Below are 22,430 nucleotides of genomic sequence, written 5' to 3' on the forward strand. Positions count from 1 at the left end.
TAAAACTGTTTTTGCTGCATCCCATAAATTTTGGTTATGTTGTGTTTTCATTTTCATTTGTCTCAAAATATTTTTAATTTCTCTTTAAATTTTGTATTTGACCCATTGATTGTTCAGGGGTGTGTTTAATTTCCATCTATAAATGAATTTTCTGGTTTTCCTTTTGTTATTGATTTTTTACTCTCATACCATTACGGTTAGAAAATATACTTATTATGATTTCAGTCTTCTTAAATTTGTTAAGACTTGTTTTGTGGCCTGATATACAATCTTTCCTGGAAAATGTTACACGTACACCTGAAAAAAATGTACATTTTGCTGTTGTCGGAGATAACGTTTGTGTATGTTGGTTAGATTTATTTGGTCTACAGTATTGTTCAAGTCGAGTGTTTCCTTATTGATTTTCTGTCTGAATTGTCTGTTCATTGTTGAAAGTGAGTTGTTAAAGTCTCTTACTATTATTGTATTGCTGGGTATTTATCCCTTCAATTCTACTAATATTTGCTTTATATACTCAGGTGGTCCAATGTTGAGTACATATTTATAATTGTTATAGTATCTTAATAAATTGATGACTTTATCATTATATGATAAACTTCTTTGTCTCTTATGAGAGTTTTTAACTTAAAAGTATATTTTGTCTAAATATAGCCACTCTGCTCTCTCTTTTGGTCACCTTTTGCATGTAATATCTTTTTCCATTCTTTGCTTTTCACCTCTGTGTGTTTTTAAAGCTAAACTGAATCTCTTATAAGCAGTATAGTGTTATATCTTTTTTTTTTACTCATTTGGTATTCCACATCTTTTAATTAGAGATTTTAATTCATTTACCTTTAAAATAATTATTGATTAGGTATGGCATTACTATTGTCATTTTGTTAATTGTTTTTTGTTCTTTTTGTTCTTTAGGTCCAGAATTTCAGTTTTTTTTAAAATGGTTTCTATGTCTTTATTTAACTTACAATTTTGTTCATGTACTGTTTTTCTGATTTGGTTTAGTTGTTAATTTGTGTTCTCCATAGTTCACTCAGCTTCTTTAGCATGATTATTTTGAGATTTTTGTCAGGCAGTTAGTAGATCTCCATATCTTTAGAGTCAGTTACTTATTTTTTTCCTTTGGTGGTGTAATGTTTCCCTGATTACTTGTGATATTTGCCTTGCATTGGTGTCTGTGCTTTGAAGAAGTAGGTACTTCTTCTAACCTTTACATCCTGGCTTTGACAGTGAAAACCGTTCACCAGTCAGCCCATCTAGAGATTTTGGGTGGGCCACCTTGTGGGGATCTGTGGATAGTCTTGTTGCTGGAGTCTTCAGGCAGTTTGACCTGGTTCTGGGTCATCAGGTGGGTGAGCCTGTTTCTTGGATTTACAGGGGAATTGCCTGGTGCCAGGGTCCACTACAGTGGGCTTTTTGACTGAGTTTTCAGGAGCAGACTTGGAACCCATATCTGCAGGGCCTGGCTGGAACCTAGGTCCAGAGGAGAGGATCCGGTACTGGAGTGGAACTTAAGCATGAGTCTGCAAAGGGATGACTTGGTGCTGGGGGACCGGGTGTCTGTGTCCATGGAGATTAACCTGGTCCTGAATCTGTGGGGGCTGGCCTCACACTAGGGTTAACTTGGGAGAACCTGGCATCTGGCCCATGGGGGCAGGTCTGGTGTCTGAAACCATGGGGATGGGCCAGGAGACTGCATCCCTAGGCATGGTCCTGGAGCCTGGGTCCACTGGGGCCAGCCTGGAGCCTAGTTCCATGGGAGTGGCCCTGGAACCTAAGTCTACAGTGACTGGCCTGGTGTTAGGGTTTATAGGGGAGGGCCTGGATCTTGAGTCCACTGGAGTCTGTAGCCTGAGGGCTACATCTTAAGTTTCCTTCCCACAGAGGGGTCCACCTGGTGTTGGAGAAAACATGGAGCCTAGGGTCATGGTGAGGGGCCCCTGGGATCTGGCACTGGAGGAGCTGATCACTGGGGCATTCCTGAAGTCTGGGACTATGGGAGTAGGTCTGGTGCTGGGGCCAGTCCAGAATCTGAGGTGGGCCTGAAGCCTTAATTTGCAGGGTCAGCCTGGAGCCTTGGACTTTGGGGTCTGACTTGGCACCAGGTTTTACTGCTAAGGTCCACAGCAAAATTGGGTGCTCACTTAACTCTCCCTTCCCCACATGGAGGGTATCTCTTTCCAGGCTGCATTGCCTGGGTGTGGGGGACGAGTGATGTGGGTCATCTGAAACTGTCCTTCCTGCCCTCTTTTCTATTTCTCTGCTGCACCCAGGTACTTAAATCTATCCCTTGGATTCCTTTGCTCTTATGAAGGTATTTTCACACATGAATAGTTGTTCAAATGGATGTTTCTGAGAAGGGACGGCCATGGAAAATCCTGTTCCACCATCTTGCTTGGGAGACTGACTGACCTTTTGAATATTTTTACTTATAGTAACACTGTTTAAGGAGTAGATGGTTTATCCAAATGTAGATGGAATGGGATTCATCCTCTCTATCAATCCCTCTCCCCTGAAATCAAAGGAAATAGCAATCAAGAGGCAAAAACTTTGCTAATCTGGTTCACCCTTCTTTGTGTTATTGTATTCATTTCTGTTAGTCATGTAAACATACAGTTTTAGTGCCTTAATGAAACATCTTAAGTTTTTCCCCCCTTTCATTTCTTCAGGGTCCACACATTCCACAGAGAGACACAATTTTGTGGGTACAGCTTGGCCTGGGTTTTAGTCATCTATAGTCATGACTTGTTATTGCTTATATTAAAAAATCCTGTGCAGTGATGCTGGGAATGTCATGGATGAGGTGCCATTACTCACAGTAGGTGGGGATGCAGGTGGTGGCACAGTGCACAGTGCACAGCATGCCCTTAGCAGCAGCAGCAGCAGAGGAGGCTCCCCGCAGTCCCAGCCTCTGGGCCAATGCTGCCACCTCGCCCCTTCTGCTCTTCCTCCCTTTGCTGGCACCACGGCTGATCAGCTGACCAAAGAACAGATTGCTGAATTCAAGGAAGCTTTCTCCCTATCTTATAAAGATGGTAATGGCACCATCACAGCAAAGGAACTTGGAACCATCATGAGGTCACTGGGTCAGAACTTAACAGAATCTGAATTGCAGGACATGATCAATGAAGTGGATGATGATGGCAATGGCACCATTTAGTTCCCCGAATTTTTGACCATGATGGCTAGAAAAATGAAAGACACATATAGTGAGGAAGAAATAATGAGGTATTCCAAGTCTTTGACGATAGTGGCAATGATTACATCAGTGCAGCAGAACTGCATCATGTCATGACAAACAGAAGAAAAACTAACAGATGAAGAAGTAGATAAAATGATCAGAGAAGCAGATATTGATGGAGACAGACAAGTTGACTATGAAGAATTAATACAGATTATGACTGCAAAAATGAAGACCTACTTCCAGCCCCTTTTCCCTGTTCTAGAAGAATCAAATGGAATCTTTTACTTACCTCTTGCAAAAAAAAAAAAAAAAAAGTTTATAATTTTCTGTTTCTGTTTCTTTCTTTTCTTTTTTTTATTCTTTTCTTTTTTTTTTTTTTTTTTTTAAGACAGAATCTTGCTCTGTCACCCAGGCTGGAGTGCAGTGGTATGATCTTGACTCACTGCAACCTTTGCTTCCTGGGTTCAAGCGATTCTCATACCTCAGCCTCCCAATTAGCTGGGATTACAGGCGTGTGCCACTACATTCAGCTAATTTTTGTGTATTTTTAGTAGAGACGGGGTTTTGCTATGTTGGCTAGGCTGGTCTCAATCTCCTGGAGTCAAGTGATCTGACCAGCTTAGCTTCCGAAAATGCTGGGATTACAAGCGTGAGCCACTGTGCCCAGCTGATTCATTCTGTTTCTATATAGCAAAACTGAATGTCAAAAGTACCTTCTATCCACACACACAAAATCTGCATGTATTTGTTGGTGATCCTGTCCCCTAAAGACCAAGCTACACATCAGTTTTACAATGTAAGTACATGTACTACCTTAATAATAAGGACTCCTTAAAGTTCCATTTAGTCATGATTAATACACTGTTTGGGCTGGCCAGTTTTTCATGCATACAGCTGGACAACTGACAGCAGTCAGCCATTTGCATTTAAAAAAAAAAAAATCTAAACCTATTCAAATGGTTTCTGGTTCAATTTGTTTAGTATAAATTGTCATAACTGATTTACTGAAAACAAACATTTAAAATTGGTTTATCTTAGGATGATGTACAGAAAAATGGGGTGAAGGATAAACTCTTGAGACATAGCCCGACTAGTGGGATGGTCGTCTTGTACTTCTGTGTGCCGTGATCCATGGTGGTGATGACATACCCTGGTGGCATGCCCATGTATGTTTGTCCGGAGCTGCACGCCCTGGCCATAGCGAATAATAATTAGGGATTAAACGCCTGAGCTCTATTCATTTCCACCTTCTACCTCCTCCCTATCTTTGCCTTTTTTCCCCTGTACTAATACCTCGTTAAAGATGGCGCTCTTCCTGCTGCTTCTTCACTCACTTTTCCCGCGCCCGGGAAAATTGTTACTTAATAGCGCAAGCGCAACATGACGTCCGACCGGAGAAACCGAAACTAACCTGGCCATGCCCTCGGCAATGAGATCATTTCCGCCTTAGCCCAACCCCTTCCCTTCCAAGTGTATATAAGGCAGTGCATTACCGCCATTAAATGAGACTTGATCAGAGCACTGTCTTGTCTCCATTTCTCGTGTCTCTTGTTCCCCAAATTCCCACCCCCTCCTCCAGGGCCTACACTGACTATCCCGTGGGCCGGGATACGTGGCGCCCGAACAGGGACCTGGAAACGAGGGACTCCGTGAGGAAGAGGACGCCAAAGGACGGTCGACCGCTAACAAAGACAAAAGGAGTCAAACTCTTCCGATCACCGCGGGAACCTGCCGCGTCAGAATCGAAGGTAAGTGACGCGTCCGAAATGGGACAAGAATTAAGCCAACATCAAATATATGTAGGACAATTAAAAGAGGCTTTAAAGATACGAGGAGTAAAGGTTAAAGGTAATGATTTGTTTAAATTTTTTGATTTTGTAAAAGACACTTGCCCTTGGTTCCCACAGGAAGGAACTATTGATTATTAAAAGGTGGCATAGAGTAGGGGATTGTCTTCAGGACTATTATAATACTTTTGGGCCAGAAAAAATTCCTGTAACCGCCTTCTCTTATTGGAACCTCATTAGAGATTTAATAGATAAGAAGGAGGCCAATCTGCAAGTCATGGCTGCAGTCACTCAGACAGAGCATATTTTAAAGGTTAGCTCCCGCTCTAACCTCACAAAGCCTCCGCAAGATACGGAGGAGGATCTCATTTCCCTCGAAAGTGATCATGAGGAAATTAAGTCTCCTTCTGTAACAGATAAAGAAATACCACACGAAAACAAACCAAAAAAATACCCAATTTTACAGATGCTTCAAAAGGAGGAGGAAATTAATAAGCCTAATCAATCGGATATAAATTGGGATGATTTAGAGGAAGAGGCGGCTAAATATCACAACCCTGATTTGCCTCCCTTTACTTCATACCCACCCCCATATAATAAGACACATAATGAGGCTTCTGTGCCCATTGTTATGGCAGCAATAGATCCCAAGGAAGAATTAAAGCAAAAAATTGCTCAACTAGAAGAACAGATTAAACTTGAAGAGTTACATCAATCATTGATAATTAGGCTCCAAAAGCTAAAAACAGGAAATGATAAAATACCTAACTCAGACGCTATGGAGGGTTCCTTGCACGCACTTCAGCGGCCTGGACAACATGTTCCAAGAGGGGGGTTAGTTGCTAGCCGACATAGAGAAGACTCCTCCCCAAAAGACGTTTTTCCGGTCACTGAAACCATAGATGAACAGGGACAGGCTTGGAGGCATCATACTGGATTTGATTTTACTATTATAAAAGAGTTAAAGACTGCTGCCTATGACCCTGGACTGTTCTCACAAATCCAGGCTGCTGCTACAAAAGCCTGGAGAAAACTTCCCGTTAAAGGAGATCCAGGGGCCTCGCTCACAGCGGTTAAACAAGGCCCCGATGAGCCATTTTCAGACTTTGTGCATAGACTTATGACCACGGCAGGTAGAATCTTTGGAAATGCAGAAACGGGTGTAGATTATGTTAAACAGTTAGCTTATGAAAATGCTAACCCCGCCTGCCAAGCGGCAATCAGACCTTATCGAAAGAAAACAGATTTAACAGGATACATTCGCCTTTGTTCAGATATTGGGCCCTCATATCAACAAGGCCTAGCAATGGCCGCCGCTTTTAGCGGCCAAACAGTAAGAGATTTCCTCATTAACAAAGGTAAAGATAAAGGGGGATGTTTTAGATGCGGTAAAAGGGGACACTTTGCAAAAGATTGCTGTGAAAACCAAAATAAGAGTCCAGAAGCAAAAATCCCAGGCCTTTGCCCAAGGTGTAAAAGAGGAAGGCACTGGACAAACGAATGTAAATCTAAAACTGACAGTCAAGGAAGTCCTTTACCCCCCAGGCAGGGAAACGGGATGAGGGGCCAGCCTCAGGCCCCGAAACAAGCATATGGGGCAGTCAGCTTTGTTGCAGCCAGCAACAGCAATCCATTTCAAAACTTAGTAGAGCAACCCCAGGAAGTGCAGGATTGGACCTCAGTTCCACCTCCCACACAATACTAATACCCGAAATGGGACCGCAAACCTTAAATACCGGAATATATGGACCCTTACCACCTAACACTTTTGGGCTACTTTTAGGAAGAAGTAGTGTCACCATGAGGGGCTTACAAGTCCTCCCTGGAGTTATCGATAATGATTATGAAGGAAAAATTAAAATTATGGCCAGAGCTATTGATAGTATTATTACTGTCCCTCAAGGAGTTAGAATAGCTCAGTTACTCCTGCTACCTTTGGTTAAAACAGATAATAATATCCAATACTCTAATAGAAATATAAAAGGTTTCGGATCATCAGATATATATTGGGTGCAACCAATTACAAATCAAAAACCCTCTCTAACCTTATGGTTAGACGGGAAGGCATTCACTGGACTAATAGACACAGGGGCTGATGTAACTATCATTAAACAGGAAGATTGGCCTTCTCATTGGTCTACTACAGAAACTTTAACTCACTTGAGAGGAATTGGACAAAGCAGTAATCCTAAACAAAGTTCTAAATACCTGACATGGACAGATAGAGAAAACAATTCAGGCCTCATTAAGCCATTTGTCATCCCTTACCTACCTGTTAACCTTTGGGGGCGAGATCTGCTCTCTCAAATGAAAATTATAATGTGTAGTCCAAATGATATAGTTACTGCACAAATGTTAACTCAAGGATACACCCCTGGTAAAGGTCTTGGAAAAGGAGAGAACGGTATCCCACAGCCTATACTGGTTTCAGGACAACTTGATAAAAAGGGGTTTGGAAATTTTTAGCTCAGGCCACTGACATACCTGCACCCCAAAGGTGCACTGACCCCATTACTTGGAAGTCAGATGAGCCCGTTTGGGTTGATCAGTGGCCTTTACTCAATGATAAACTAAATGCTGCCCAACAGTTAGTGCAGGAACAACTAGCAGCAGGACATATTGAGGAAAGTAATTCCCCTTGGAATACACCTATTTTTGTTATTAAAAAGAAGTCTGGTAAATGGAGCCTCTTACAAGATTTAAGAGCAGTAAATATCACTATGATCCTTATGGGTGCCTTACAACCAGGATTGCCTTCACCGGTTGCGATTCCTCAAAAATATTTTAAAATCATTATTGACCTTAAAGATTGCTTTTTTACAATTCCCCTTCACCCTGCTGACCAGAAAAGATTTGCCTTTAGTCTTCCATCTACAAATTTTAAACAACCAATGAAGCACTATCAATGGAAAGTCTTACCTCAGGGTATGGCCAGTAGTCCTACCTTGTGTCAAAAATATGTAGCTGCCGCTATAGAGCCAGTCAGAAAAACATGGGCACAAATGTATATTATACATTATATGGATGATATTTTAATAGCAGGAGAAATTGGCGAACAAGTCTTACAGTGCTTCGCCCAACTCAAACAAGAGTTAACAGCAGCCGGACTACAAATAGCCCCAGAAAAAGTACAATTACAAGATCCATACACTTATCTTGGTTTCCAAATTAACGGACCCAAAATCATTAATCAAAAGGCCGTTATACGTTGTGATCATTTAAAAACTTTAAATGATTTCCAAAAATTACTGGGAGACATAAATTGGCTTCGACCGTACTTAAAGCTCACCACAGGAGAGTTAAAACCTCTTTTCGATATATTAAAAGGAGACTCTAATCCAAAATCCCCCAGGTCCATTACTAAAGAAGCATTAATAACACTCCAACAGGTAGAACATGCCATTGCAACACAATTTGTTACCGGTATTGATTATTCTCAGCCATTAATATTCCTTATTTTTAACACAACAATAACCCCTACTGGCCTATTTTGGCAGAACAATCCCATTATGTGGGTACACCTACCCTCCTCCCCTAAAAAGGTTTTGTTGCCTTATTATGATGCCATAGCTGATCTAATTATCTTGGGAAGAGAAAACAGTAGAAAATACTTTGGAATAGAACCCTCTACCATTATACAGCCCTACACTCAATCACGCATCCATTGGCTGTTACAAAATACGGAAGCTTGGCCAATTGCTTGCGCTTCTTATACTGGCGCGATTGACAACCATTACCCACCTAACAAACTCATTCAATTTTGTAAACTTCATGCATTTGTATTTCCCCATATTACCAGTAAAGAACCTCTCAATGACGCATTACTAATTTTCACTGATGGGTCTTCCACAGGACTTGCCGCTTACACTTACAATAATGTAGTCGTTAAATTCCAGACCACTTATACATCAGCTCAGCTGGTCGAATTGCAAGCTATAATTGCAGCACTATCAGCTTTTCCTTGTCAGCCACTTAACATTTATACAGACAGCGCCTACCTGGCTCATTCAATACCCCTCTTAGAGACCGTGTCTCAAATTAAACATATTTCAGACACAGCTAACCTATTTTTACAATGTCAACAACTTATCCGAAAAAGGACTACTCCCTTTTTTCTTGGGCATATTAGAGCACATTCAGGATTACCGGGACCTTTAACACAAGGTAATGCAACAGCTGACACGGCAACAAAAACTATAGCCACAGTCACTACAGACAATTTGCAACAAGCGCAAAAAGCACATGCCTTACATCATTTAAACGCCCAAACCTTAAGACTTATGTTTAAACTTACCAGAGAACAAGCTCGACAAATAGTTAAACAATGCGCCAACTGCATAACATATTTACCTGTTCCCCATCTAGGAGTTAACCCCCGAGGACTCATCCCTAACGAAATTTGGCAAATGGATGTTACTCACCACTTAGAATTCGGTCAACTAAAATATATCCATGTATGCATAGACACCTATAGTGGATTCATCAGTGCAACTCTCCAAACAGGAGAGGCCACCAAACATGTCATAGCTCATTTATTACACTGCTTTTCTATTTTAGGAATATCCATACAAATCAAAACAGATAATGGCCCCGGTTATATAGCCAAAACCTTCTTACAATTTTGTAATACCCTACAAATTAAACATACCACAGGCATTCCCTATAATCCCCAAGGACAAGGTATAGTAGAAAGAGCTCATCTGTCATTAAAAACTATTATCACAAAATTAAAAGGGGGGAGCTGGTACCCCGTGAAGGGTACCCCCAGAAACATAATCATGCCCTGTTTATCCTTAATTTTTAAAATTTGGACAGTCATGGAAAATCGGCTGCCGACTGTTTCTGGCATCCTGAATCTCAAAAACAGTTTGCAATGGTAAAATGGAAAGATCCACTTGATAGTTCATGGCATGGCCCCGATCCAGTTTTAATTTGGGGAAGAGGCTCAGTATGCATCTTCTCACAAAAAAATGATGCAGCCAGATGGCTGCCTGAAAGATTGGTAAGACAAATAAATCATAACCATTGTCAGTCCAGGGAAGATAAATCTCCCTGAGAAGTTCTTTCCTTCTTGTTTTTCAGAAAATGAAGCCTAACATGAAATTCCTTTGGAGAATAATCGCTCTATATAACATAGTGACAGTCTATGCAGGTTTTGGTGACCCTCGTAAGGCAAGAGAATTATTACGAAAACAATACGGCCAGCCTTGTGACTGCAGAGGGGGACAAATATCTGAACCTCCGTCAGATAGAATCACCCAGGTGACCTGCACGGGCAAGACAGCTTACCTAATGCCAAACCAGTTATGGAAATGTAAGTCTACCCCAAGAGATACCTCACCTAACGGGCCGCTCCTAGAATGCCCTTGTAGCTCTTTCCAATCTTCTGTACATAGTTCCTGTTATACCTCCTATCAACAATGCAAATCAGGCAATAGAACATATTATACGGCCACGTTACTAAAAACACAAACTGGAGGCATCAATGACGTACAAGTATTAGGATCCACTAATAAACTTGTACAATCTCCTTGTAACGGTCAAAAAGGAAAGCCTGTTTGTTGGAGCACTACCGCCCCCATTCACATTTCTGATGGAGGAGGCCCATTAGATATTGCAAGAATTAAAACCGTCCAGAAAAAATTAGAAGAAATTCATAAAGCTTCATATCCTGAACTTCAATATCACCCTTTAGCCCTGCCTGAGCTTAGAGATAATTTTAGGCTCGATGCCCAAACCTTTGATATCCTCAATGCTACTTACAATTTACTTCAAATGTCCAATACAAGCCTGGCCCACGATTGTTGGCTTTGTCTTAAAATGGGCCCCCCTATTCCTCTAGCCATACCTAACCTTTCATTGTCCTATGTCAATTACTCAAATGAATCCTTAGTAAATAATTCCTGTCCTATTACCCCCCCCCTTAGTTCAACCGATGATATTTTCTAATTCCTCTTGCCTCTTTTCACCATCATATAATAACACTAAAGAAATTGATTTAGGCTATGTTGTGTTTGGCAACTGTACCTCCATAATCAATGCCACCAACCCTTTGTGTGCTATAAATGGCTCGGTCTTCGTTTGTGGAAACAACATGGCATATACGTATCTACCTACAAATTGGACAGGGCTTTGTGTTCTGGCCTCTCTTCTCCCCGACATTGATATCATCCCTGGAGATGAACCTATCCCCATCCCCGCTATTGAACCTTTTATTTATAGACCGAAACGAGCCATACAATTTATTCCCTTATTGGCTGGACTAGGAATCACCACTGCTTTTACTACAGGAGCCACAGGCCTAGGAGTCTCACTAACCCAATATACTAAATTATCCAATCAAGTAATTTCAGATGTACAGACCTTATCCAGTACTATACAAGATTTACAAGACCAAGTAGACTCGTTAGCTGAAGTAGTTCTCCAGAATAGAAGAGGTCTAGATTTGTTAACGGCAGAACAGGGAGGGATATGTTTGGCTTTACAGGAAAAGTGCTGTTTTTACGCCAACAAATCCGGAATCATCAGAGATAAGATAAAAACTTTGCAAGAAGAACTAGAAAAGCGCAGAAAAGGCCTGGCCGCCAATCCACTATGGACTGGACTCGATGGACTTCTCCCCTATCTCCTGCCATTTCTTGGTCCTTTACTCACTCTTTTACTCTTCCTCACTCTCGGGCCTATAATCCTTAATAAGCTTATGGCATTTGTCAGACAACAAATTGAGGCCTTCCAGGCCAAACCTATACAGGTTCATTATTGCCTTGAGATGACTGAAAATGGTGAGTCTTATTTACCTTAATGAGACCACCTCCCCTGTGTGCTGAACTGGACAGTCAATGACGGGTAAGAGGACACTATCTCCATCGGAGCCTAAGACAGGAGGGCCGCCTTTGCTGCTGCCTTATCCCATGACGGGCCTAGAAGGTGGGGGTGAGTTGACCCAACCTAAGACAGGTGCAGTTCCCGAGGGGTTTTCTTATCATAAAAATATAAAAAGGGGGACCTGTCCAGAGCTGCACACCCCGGCCATAGCGAATAATAATTAGGGATTAAACGCCTGAGCTCTATTCATTTCCACCTTCTACCTCCTCCCTATCTTTGCCTTTTTTCCCCTGTACTAATACCTCGTTAAAGATGGCGCTCTTCCTGCTGCTTCTTCACTCACTTTTCCTGCGCCCGGGAAAATTGTTACTTAATAGCGCAAACGCAACATGACGTCCGACCGGAGAAACGGAAACTAACCTGGCCACGCCCTCGGCAATGAGATCATTTCCGCCTTAGCCCAACCCCTTCCCTTCCAAGTGTATATAAGGCAGTGCATTACCGCCATTAAACGAGACTTGATCAGAGTACTGTCTTGTCTCCATTTCTCGTGTCTCTTGTTCCCCAAATTCCCACCCCCTCCTCCAGGGCCTACACTGACTATCCCGTGGGCCGGGATATATGTTGGTTTAGTGTTGTCTGCATTGTTCTAGAGTGAAATGGCTGTCACTGTTCACACAAATTTTTTAACAAGAAACTTTTACCAAGGGAGCATCTTTGGACTCTGTTTTTAAAACCCTCTGAACCATGACTTTGAGCCAGCAGAGTAGGCTGTGGCTGTGGGCTTCAGCACAGTCATCAACATTGCTGTTCAACAAGTTACAGTTTACTTCCATTCCAAGTTGTAAATGCTAGTTTTTCCCCAATAAAAAGACCATTAACTTAAAAAGAAAATTCTAAGGAATCTACAGAATGACCACTAGAGCTAATAAAAAGTTGCAGTCTATATGATTAATAAGCAAAAATCAATGTAAATTTAGTATACTAACGGTAGAGAATTAGAAAATGAAATTTTAAAAATTATGTTTACTATAACAACAGAAACATGCAATGTTTTGCAATACATCAACAAAAATATGTAAGATCTCTATACTGAAAACTACACAATGGTGGTGAAAATATTAAAGAAGACTTAAATAAATGGAAAGATATACCATGTTTATGGATTATAAGAGTCAGTATTACTAAGATAGCAATTCTTCCCAAATAGATGTGTATAAAAGCCCAGCAGGACTTTTTGTAGGAACTGACAAAATATTAAAATCTATATGGAAATGCAAATCACCTAGAGTCTGCACAGCCATCTTGAAAAAAAGGAAAAAGAAGTTGGCAGGCTTACATTGCCAGCTTTCAAAACTTATAGAAAGCCAATAAACCTACAGCGATCAAGACAGTGTGGCACAGGCATGAAGACCAACAAACAGATAAAAGGAAAAGCATAGAGAGCCCAGAACTGGGCCTGCTATTACATGAGTACACCTAATTTGGGAACAGTGGTTATCCTTGTGATTATGGATATAAATATAAATAGATTATACTCAACTTGGGAACGGTGGTTTTTTTTTTTTTTTTGTCCTGTGTTAAGTGTTGTCAGGTCAAGGAGGTATGTACTGGTTGAAAAAAGATCCTGATTTTTAGGAAAAGACACAGCACGTGGTGATGTTTTAGAGAGTTAAAATTTGGAGCCATTCTCTATATTCATTGGATAGACTCATCATCCCCCCTCTGCCTTTCAGCCTATATAATCAGTAAGAATTATATGGCAGATAAAAATCTGGCATTTAAGGATGAATCAACTATTAGATAATTGATCTAATTTTCTCATGTCATCTATCTACATCTCTCATTGTCATCTGGCATATCATATGTTCTAGGTCAGTCCTGAGTTCAACTAGTCTGTCCTGTGATTTTCACTATTACTTACACTTGTTAGGTCACTATCGTGGGGTTCAGAATATTGGCGTGAGGTGGTGGCATGGGTGCTTTTTTTGGAGCAGTTGTGGGGTGGCATCCCTCCAGCATGACCTGAGGCCACAAGAAACCCCTTCCACCACAGGTGGTAGGAGTATCCCACATAATAAACCCTCGTGTGCCTTGTTACATGATAAACACTTTATATACATTAGACATTTTAACCTAAGTCAACCCTAAAAGGCAAGGTTATTTTTTCTACTAAATTTCCAACAACTAGGTGAACTCAAAGTAGGCTGAAAGACCAATTCTTATAAAAGAACGATTGTCCAAAAAAGAAAGATAAATTCTTCTGGAGAGACCAGAGACAGGAGCAACTCAGGAACTTTTAATGGATTTTAATACAGGGTTTACCATGTTTTGAATCTGCAATTCTGAAATCCAAAGCAGCGCTGAAAATTGAGTGTTTTTAGTAACAAATTGGGTGGCAAAATCTGAACTCTTTGTAGCTCTGTGTGCTGACGAGCATTGTGAGTACCCTAGAGGGTCATAAAGCTTTTGCCCACAAAATCCTTTCTTTCCTTGGTGCATCTCAGTGGAGTTGTGTTTTGAGAAATAGTGCCTGACATAAGTTTGGTATTGCTACGTAAGACCTCTTTATTTCTTTTTTGCATAACTTTGGATTTTCCTCTTCAGTTTACTTTGACTCACTCTTTACAGTTTAAGCATGCCAGGTGGTAACTTGATGGCTTTGCATCTTAATGATCGCATCTATGCATAATTCTTTGGGGTTCGTTGAGCAGTTTCACATTCATTATCTTGTTTGGCCCTTAGTAAAACTCCTTTATTGTCAGCACTGAAGAAGTGGAGACTCAGAGGTCACACGGCTGGCATGTGGCAGAACCAGCCACGCCATGCCGCCATCCGCTTTGAGGCCCTGTGACTCTCAGGGACTTACCAAAGTGCCGTCTTCAGAACAACTTGTCAAGATCCTCACGGGCAGTCAGTGTCATGTTTTATATCGTGTACAACCTGCAGCACAGGGCGTGGCAGGGGTGAGTGCCACTGTCTAGGCACTCTCCATACCCTCCAGCCTTCAAATGCAGGAACGGGAATCTCGGTCAGCTGGCTCTGTCCCAGGTTTCATTCCGAATGAAGTAGGTGGTAGTCTATTGATCTGAAGGGCATAGTGGTTCATGGGATTTTGCTGAGTCTACACCAGGTGTCAAAGAGTCTGGTGCCCAAACCTTGGCAAGGGCACGTGACTGATTACTTCCTTGTCAGAAAATGCGAGAGCCGGGCAGTGCTTGGGACCACCTGGCTCAGACTCTTCATTCCAGGCCAGACCACTGAGGCCCGGGCAGCGGGGTCCACTTACAGGACGTCGGAAGGCAGTGGGCAGGAGCTGGGCTCCTTCCTGCGGGGCCAGCTCTTAGGAGGCGGGCGCTGGGGCTTCGGGACTTGAGGGCCTGATCGCTGCGCTGCGTAGGCCGCGCGCCACCCGCAGAGGGCACTGGCGGTCCGCCGCGTTCCAGGGCGCGGGCGTCTCTGGCGCGCGAGTGTTTCCTGAGATTTAACAGAAGTCCGTTACACTCAGTGTAAAACCAGACTGACGATTCCAGAGCACTGGCTTTTATGAAACCCCACGATGCACTCTAACGTGGAGATGGGTTCGTCTGTGACAAGAGGAAGTTTGTTTGAAGGCAGATTTGGAGAAAATGTAGGCAGGCATGAGCGTTGGCTGAGCTCCTCAGAAGTCCCTGAACAGTTGTTATCCGGGCCGCGGTTCACATTGAGATGAGACAGGTGGAAAAGAGCTCACCCTTTCTTGCATTGTCACACGGAGCGGCTCTGTCCCCGTGCAGCGTGGGGTCCCCTGGGCCCGGGCGAAGCTCAGGCGGGACGCAGCGGGGACGTCGGAGCTCGTTCCTGTGTGAACCTGGGCAACTGCCGGCGGGCGAGGCCTGGATGGTGGTCGGGCCGCAGCCGCCAGGACGTTTGCGAGTGGGCCTGGAGTCAGGGACCTGGCCCTGCGTGGCCGATGCGTGCGGGGCCGGGCTGATCCGCGGGCTATCGGGGCAGGGAACGGAGGTCCAGCCTTCCCGGCCACTCAGGGGCATGTTGCGGCTGGTGGGTTGGGGGCGCTGTGAGCGGGGGGAGGCCTCGGCCGGCAGGGGGCGCGCTCCGCCACTCCATCCGCTGGGTCTCCGCGGGACCCTGCCGCTCCAGCCCGCTGGTGCCGCGGTCCCGCCTCCTCCCTCCGCCCAGCTCTCCCTCCGCCTTCGCTCCCCAACCCCTCCCTCCTCCTCGTTCTCAGTCTGGCAGGGAAGCTGGGCTGGGCTAGGGGGGTGTCTCCTGGGTCCACCGTGGAAGCACGAGGCGCGGGTGCGGAGCCAGCCCAGGGCTGCCGGCGCGAGCTACAGGGCTGGCCTGGGGCTCATCCTCTGCTCGGGGCGCGAAGAAGGCGAGGGTCGCTGTGCTGGGTCTGTGTGCTCAGTGGCCACGCGTCGCCCTCAGGACGGGGAACGGGGCAAGAGATAGAGATGTGGGTGTTTTCCCTGTGGAAGCTGTGCCCGAGGCCGTGGGAGTGGAGGGCACTGGGCCGCGAATGGAGACAGGATGCCCCGAGGGCCAGGGAGTGGGAGGGGAGCCGGGAGGTGGAGCGGGTCCCAGACGGCAGAGACTCGGAGTGGGAGGCTGCGGGACTGGGAGAGCTGCACCGGGGCCGCAGGGGTGCGCAGGGAGCTTCCTGCCCTTTGCACCTCAGGCTCCGGGAACGGATTCGTTTCACTTTTGGCAGGTGCAGGATCTGCGCTTGCAGCCACCTCACTTAGTGGGCTGTACCTGAGGTGACAGGCAGGGAGGGTCTTCTCTGATGAAGTTACCCACATGAGTCACCACGGGATGACGGTGAGCAGGTGCCACAGAAGGTAACACTGAGCGCATGCGGTTAAAGGAGCAGAAGGGAAAGGGTGAGGGCAGACCAACGGTCATTTTCACAACTCTTCTGTGTGTTAGGGTTCTCTAGAGAGACAGGACTAATAGGATAGACCTATATATGAAGGGAAGTTTATTAAGGAATATTGACTCACACGATCACAAGGTGAAGTCCCACAGTAGGCTCTCTGCAAGCTGAGGAACAAGGAAGCCAGTCGGAGTCCCCAAACCTCAGAAGTAGGGAAGCTGACAGTGCAGTCTTCAGTCTGTGGCTGAAGGCCCGGGAACGCCTGGCAAACTACTGGTGTAAGCCCAAGAGTCCAAAAGCTGAAGAACTTGGAGTCCAGTGTTTGAGGGCAGGAAGCATCCAGCTTGGAAGAAAGATGGAGGCGGGAAGAGTCAGCCAGTCTAGTCCTTCCACATTCCTCTGCCTGCTGTTATCCTAGCTGCGCTGGCAGCTGATTAGATGGTGCCCACCCAGTTGAGGGTGGGTCTGCCTCTCCCAGTCCACTGACTCAAATGCTGATCTCCTTTGGCAACACCCTCACAGACACACCCAGAACAGTACTTTGTATCCTTCAATCCAATCAAGTTGACACTCAGTATTAACCATCACATTCTGCAAGGAAGGTGTTTTATGTCCATTTTACAGAAGAGAAACAGGCTCAGAGAAGTCGTTATTTGTCCAAGATCACAGAGCTAGTAAACCATAGAGTCAGCTTCTGGCCAAGCTTGAGCGATTCAAAAATTGAAGCCCCTTCCACTAGGTCCTACTGACATCTGGATTCTACCTGACTACTAGCTGCACAATTTCCCCTTGAGCCAGTTCTTCTGTGGTTGTGCCCAGCTGCCCTGCTTGATAGAATTATCCAGTAGACACTTTTCAGTCCTTGTCTTCCATGCCATCCCTCTGGTGTTTGACCCAGACCGTGCACTCCTCGCAATGTTTCTCTCCTCTTGACTCCTGCAAAGCCACCTGCTTGCTTCTCTGCTTATTTCTCCTCAATATGTTTCATTGGCTTCCTCCTCACAGTCCACCTGTGGTTGCTAGTGCTCTCAAGGTTATGTTCTTAGATATCTTCTCCTTTAACTTCACATGAAGAAGCACAAAACACAATGGCATCATGGGCATGGAGGGAATAGTAACCTAAACAGCTGATTAATGGCAGATCCAGGAGCTCCTGGAAGATGACACAGATGCGTGGCCCAAATGAGGGGGTGGTGGGGAGAGAGGGTAGGAGCGTTTGTGAGCAATGAACCAAGCCATGTCCAGATGGGGGCTTAGGCAGAAAGATGGGGAATATGCGGGTCCCAGGAAGCTAGCCCTTAGGAAATTGTTTTGGGTGGATGGGGGAATTTGACATGTGGAAGCTTAAAACATACATTTCCAAAGTCATGCCATTAGGTTAGGGACTATTTTGAGTAGACACTTCAGGAAGTTTGAGACGTCCGTGCAGCCATCAGGAGCTCGCTTTCCATGGAGCTCTTTGAGAAAGGGCCCAGAGGGTTTGAAGTCCAACAGTCAGGATTCATAGACACTGGGGATAAGATTCGTGGATCACAGTGGGACAATAAAAATTGCTTTTCCCCTGGGGCGTGAGGGAGAATCTCTGGGAATTTGCAGAGCACTTGCGGAATGACACATGGTGACACTCACATGCCATCAGCCCAGCTCTAGAAGGACTTTTCACAGAAAGAACAGCACATTGGAAAGAGGAAAGCTCCCTTTCAGAGGCAGCTGGAAGCCTCTTCTCCCAGCCTGCACGTCCCTGGGGCTCTTCCTGTCCCTGCTGCTCTGCACTGCTGTTCCAGAGGCAAACTTGGCCCAGGAACCACATGCAACCCATCATCTTCTCTGGCCAGCTTTTAATAGAGGGTGTCTCAGCTTAATTTTTAGTCAAGAGCAGGTCTTGGGACCCTGAGATCACTGAATGTGTTTGGCATTCAGTTATGAAACGAGCCCCTTTAGACAGACCTCAGACTTCTTAGTGGCGTCCCAGGCCCTCTATGCCCTTAACTTAGACTTGTGATGAGTTATCTTTGTGTCTGCTGGTCTTCCTAAATAGGGCCAGCCCCTGGAGGCAAACCTCATTGACTAATCCAGGTGCTCTTTCCAATGTGCCAGAGGCCCCCCCTCCAGGCTGCAGTTCCCAGCTGACTGGAGCTGATGCCTCAGAGGAGATGCACTGACCCACTGAACCCTAGATCTTTCTAGACATGTTTTTATTCCATCCTGCCTTCTCTGGCTCCCTTTACTCTTGATTTCTGATTTGTGGCTTTGTGCTCCTAACTCTATTTTTTTCATGTCGTTGTTTCTGCCTAGAATGCCCTCCTCATCGCCCGACAATTTCTCAGGTTGACTACCTTTTCAGACCTCAGACCACTGTGATGCCAAACAGCAGCACAAACTCATGCTTCCCTCAGTTTCCACAGAAAACCACGGAATCAAGGAAAGACAAACATGGGCAATGGCAAAGTAGGGTGAAGCAAAAGACAACCACACCCCAATCTCCAGGGAAACTTTCGCTGATGTCACTGTGAATGGTAACCAATCGTCAAGTGTACCTCAGCCTCCTGAGTAGCTGGAACTACAGGCACAAACCACCTTTAGAGATGGGGGTCTCATTATGTCTCCCAGGCTGGTCTGGAACTCGTGGCCTCAGGCCATCCTCCTGCATATCTGGGATTACAGTCACGAGCCACCGCACCTGGCTCTTCCTTCTTAACCAGTACAGGAGGCCCATGAGGAAGGTGGAGAACATGGGGACACATTCCCAACCAGCAAGAATGCAGCCCATGTGGGCTGGAGACATTCTTCATGCCCTGTTTTCATACACTGTGACCAGCCCAGAGAGATCTCTCCACTCAGAGATGAATGAGTGCATCTTTCTTTCACCCACCAATCACCCGCTGCAATACAATATGCAATCTCCAGTGTGTTTTAAGCACAACGATTCAGCCCACCCTGACATGGGCCTCCCCAAATCTTTACCCAAACAGGTCCACTCCAAACCATATTAACAAGCCATGAGGCCTTTATCAGGGATTTTGTAGGTGTTCAGTGTAGAGGGTTTATGCTGCAAACCCTATGGTATAACTTCACTTAAAAATCTTCCAAATATATCTTTTCCCCTGAATTCTCTCCTGGAGTCAGCAGCCGTGTTTTCCTCCTGAGAGTCTTTGTGTCCGGGCCTCTCTGGCTGGGCTGCTGCAGCCCCTGACTTCCCTGCACAGTTCCTCTTAGTCTCTCCCATTTGCGTCTTCATTCTCATTTGCTGCTGGCCTAACATAGATTGTCCTTGGGATTTGACCCTGAGTTGGAGGCCACTGGCACTCTCCCATGCCTGCCCTCCCTTCTCTCTACAATAATGCATTTGGAATTTTTAGTTGGGTGAACAACCACCCAGAGTAGACTCTACTTCCCCGTGAGGTGTGACCGTGTGAGCACTCCAATGGGACACGAGTGACTTATGGACACCACCTCCAAGAAGGGCTCTGAAGAGTGGGGACGACACACTCTTTCTCAGCCCTTGCCTCCTTTCTCCGGGAATACTGTGGTTAGAATCAGGACAGCCCCCCAGAGGCTGTGTGCTGAAGCTCTGTGCCTGAGCCTCAAAGTGAAAGTAGAGAGAAAGAACATGGGCCCCTGATGGATGATTCAACCTTTTATTTCAACTGAAAAAAATGTTTCCAAGTTTTCTGTGTTGTATTTTTTTCTACATGCATTAGTTTTACCATCCATAAAAAATTCCACCATTTGAGACTTATTTTAAATTTTACTCTATCGACTTCCATGATTTTCTCCTATCACAGAAAAAATAAAATAATTGATTCTGAAAATATTTTACAGTTTTGACAATAGAAGGTTGGAATGCTGGCAGCAGAGATCCCATTTGGGCCCCTGATTTGCGCCTGATTTTTTCTCTCTAGGTCTTCAAGTCTTACTGAGCTTTGCATCTACTGGCCCTGCTCTCCTGCAAACTATTTGACCCTAGGATTTCCCTTCACTGCAACATGTGAAGAGCAAAGGAGACAAAATGAGGGGAGTGAAAGGGTGGTGTTGGTAGAGAAGAGTCAGTTCCTCCTATATTCCTGCTTTTTTTTTTTTTTTTTTTTTTTTTTTTGAGACGGAGTCTTGCTCTGTCACCCAGGCTGGAGTGCAGTGGCCGGATCTCAGCTCACTGCAAGCTCCGCCTCCCGGGTTTACGCCATTCTCCTGCCTCAGCCTCCTGAGTAGCTGGGACTACAGGCGCCCGCCACCTCGCCCGGCTATTTTTTTTGTATTTTTTAGTAGAGACGGGGTTTCACCGTGTTAGCCGGGATCGTCTCTCGATCTCCTGACCTCGTGATCCGCCCGTCTCGGCCTCCCAAAGTGCTGGGATTACAGGCTTGAGCCACCACGCCCGGCCTATTCCTGCTTTTTGAGGAGCCAATACAATGTTTTTGTTTAGGGGGAATGTAGTTACTGGGCCTTCTACTCATTCATGATCAAACCTGGACAAAAACCTAAAGTGCTGCTTCTGCTTCTCATCCTTGGAGGGGGCTCAGAGCCCAGGTCCAGCAGGCTCTTTGGCTGCAGGAGTGGGAGCTGGGGTCGGGGAGGCAGACTACTATATGCCGACCTCCACATTATGAAGCCTGCTCCACTGGAAATCATCCGGAGGGAGCTGTAGTCACGGCTCTCAGATGGCCAGGCATGCCTCCTGCCTTTGCAATCTGTGCAGTCCTCTCTCAGAGGAATGTGGAGAGATCGCTTTGCTGGAACCTCCTCACTTAACCTGAAACTCGGGTCCTCGTCTGAAGGAGGCAGCTCTGTGTCACTCTTAATGATGAAACCAGAGGAAAGGCTCCTACTGCTCTAGTTTCTCCTCCTCCAGTATTCTGAAATTCAAAGATGCAAAGTCTCAGCAAACTCAAAATATAATTGAGCTTTCCTAGGAAAAAATCTGCTTAGTTCTGGTTCTCTGGCTTTTCTTGATCTTTCTACCCAAGGAGGTCCTTTTCACAGAACCATATCTATCTCTTGCTAATCTCTCTAGTTAAATGATAAATATTATTTAATTACAAACCATTGTGCTAGTTGCCTAGGGTAAAGAGCTTATTGTCTGCAGAAGCTCATGACCTACAGAGAGACAGTCACGTGAGTGAATGTAAGGGCAGTAGCTACCACAGAGTTCGGCGGTGTGTGGCTAGTTTGGTTGGGAGGAGGAGGATGCTTGGGTCTGTGGAAGCTTTATAGAGAAGGAGGGGTTGTGAGCCAGTCCTATGGGCAGCAGAAACAGCTTCTGGAAATAGCCAAGCAGATATTGGGGTATGAGATGCATGAAGAGTGATGATGGTGGTGGATGTCATCACACAAAACTAGAAATCAGATGGGGCTTCGAACACCACAGGGTATGCAAAGGATAATTCTGTATAATTCCAGAAAACAAAAGTGGCATGTAGGCATCTGTGTGCAGACGAAAGAGGAAAATGCAAAGACCATTTAGGAAGGAAGTACCCAAATCCTGCTGGTGAGTGCAAAGGAGACCACAAGGGAAGGACGTGCAGAAGACCTTCCGCACTTGGCCGGCAGGTGCAGCGATGATGTGGTGTGGGCCAGCTGAGATCCTGCCCTGCTGTGCCAACCCCACTCCACCAAAAAGGGCAGCCAGCATTTTCCTCCCACACACTTTGATTGCTTTTGATAGAATGACACTTCATAATATTTTTTTTTTTTTTTTTTTTGAGACGGAGTCTCGCTCTGCCGCCCAGGCTGGAGTGCAGTGGCCAGATCTCAGCTCACTGCAAGC

General features: G+C 45.0%; 1 protein-coding gene, 1 long non-coding RNA gene and 1 pseudogene across 2 annotated transcripts; 2 read left to right on the plus strand and 1 right to left on the minus strand.

Annotated features, from left to right (window-relative positions):
• Nucleotides 1–974: 974 nt before the first annotated feature.
• On the plus strand, nucleotides 975–4,084 carry LOC114677113 (uncharacterized; annotated as a pseudogene).
• Nucleotides 4,085–4,570: 486 nt separating this feature from the next.
• LOC144340147 (uncharacterized) lies at nucleotides 4,571–12,315 on the plus strand. The gene is made up of 2 exons (XM_077997978.1): nucleotides 4,571–4,926; nucleotides 10,048–12,315. The coding sequence occupies exons 1-2, from the start codon at nucleotides 4,681–4,683 to the stop codon at nucleotides 10,912–10,914; spliced, it is 1,113 nt and encodes a 370-aa protein (XP_077854104.1). The 5' UTR covers nucleotides 4,571–4,680; the 3' UTR covers nucleotides 10,915–12,315.
• Nucleotides 12,316–14,075: 1,760 nt separating this feature from the next.
• Nucleotides 14,076–20,700, minus strand: LOC144339841 (uncharacterized). Its single transcript, XR_013415346.1, has 2 exons — nucleotides 16,794–20,700; nucleotides 14,076–15,267 (listed from the first exon to the last, which is right to left on the minus strand). It is a non-coding gene; the product is annotated as an uncharacterized LOC144339841 (long non-coding RNA).
• Nucleotides 20,701–22,430: the final 1,730 nt, after the last annotated feature.

This window comes from Macaca mulatta, chromosome 3, assembly GCF_049350105.2.
Source record: "Macaca mulatta isolate MMU2019108-1 chromosome 3, T2T-MMU8v2.0, whole genome shotgun sequence".
In the NCBI taxonomy this organism is placed as follows: domain Eukaryota; kingdom Metazoa; phylum Chordata; class Mammalia; order Primates; family Cercopithecidae; genus Macaca; species Macaca mulatta.

Bases quoted from the DNA above. Each gene is read 5' to 3' on its own strand.
- LOC144340147 (XM_077997978.1), top strand. From the start codon at position 4,681: ATGAGACTTGATCAGAGCACTGTCTTGTCTCCATTTCTCGTGTCTCTT. The intron at 4,927-10,047 runs GTAAGTGACGCG...CTTGTTTTTCAG, and splicing joins CTGCCGCGTCAGAATCGAAG to AAAATGAAGCCTAACATGAA.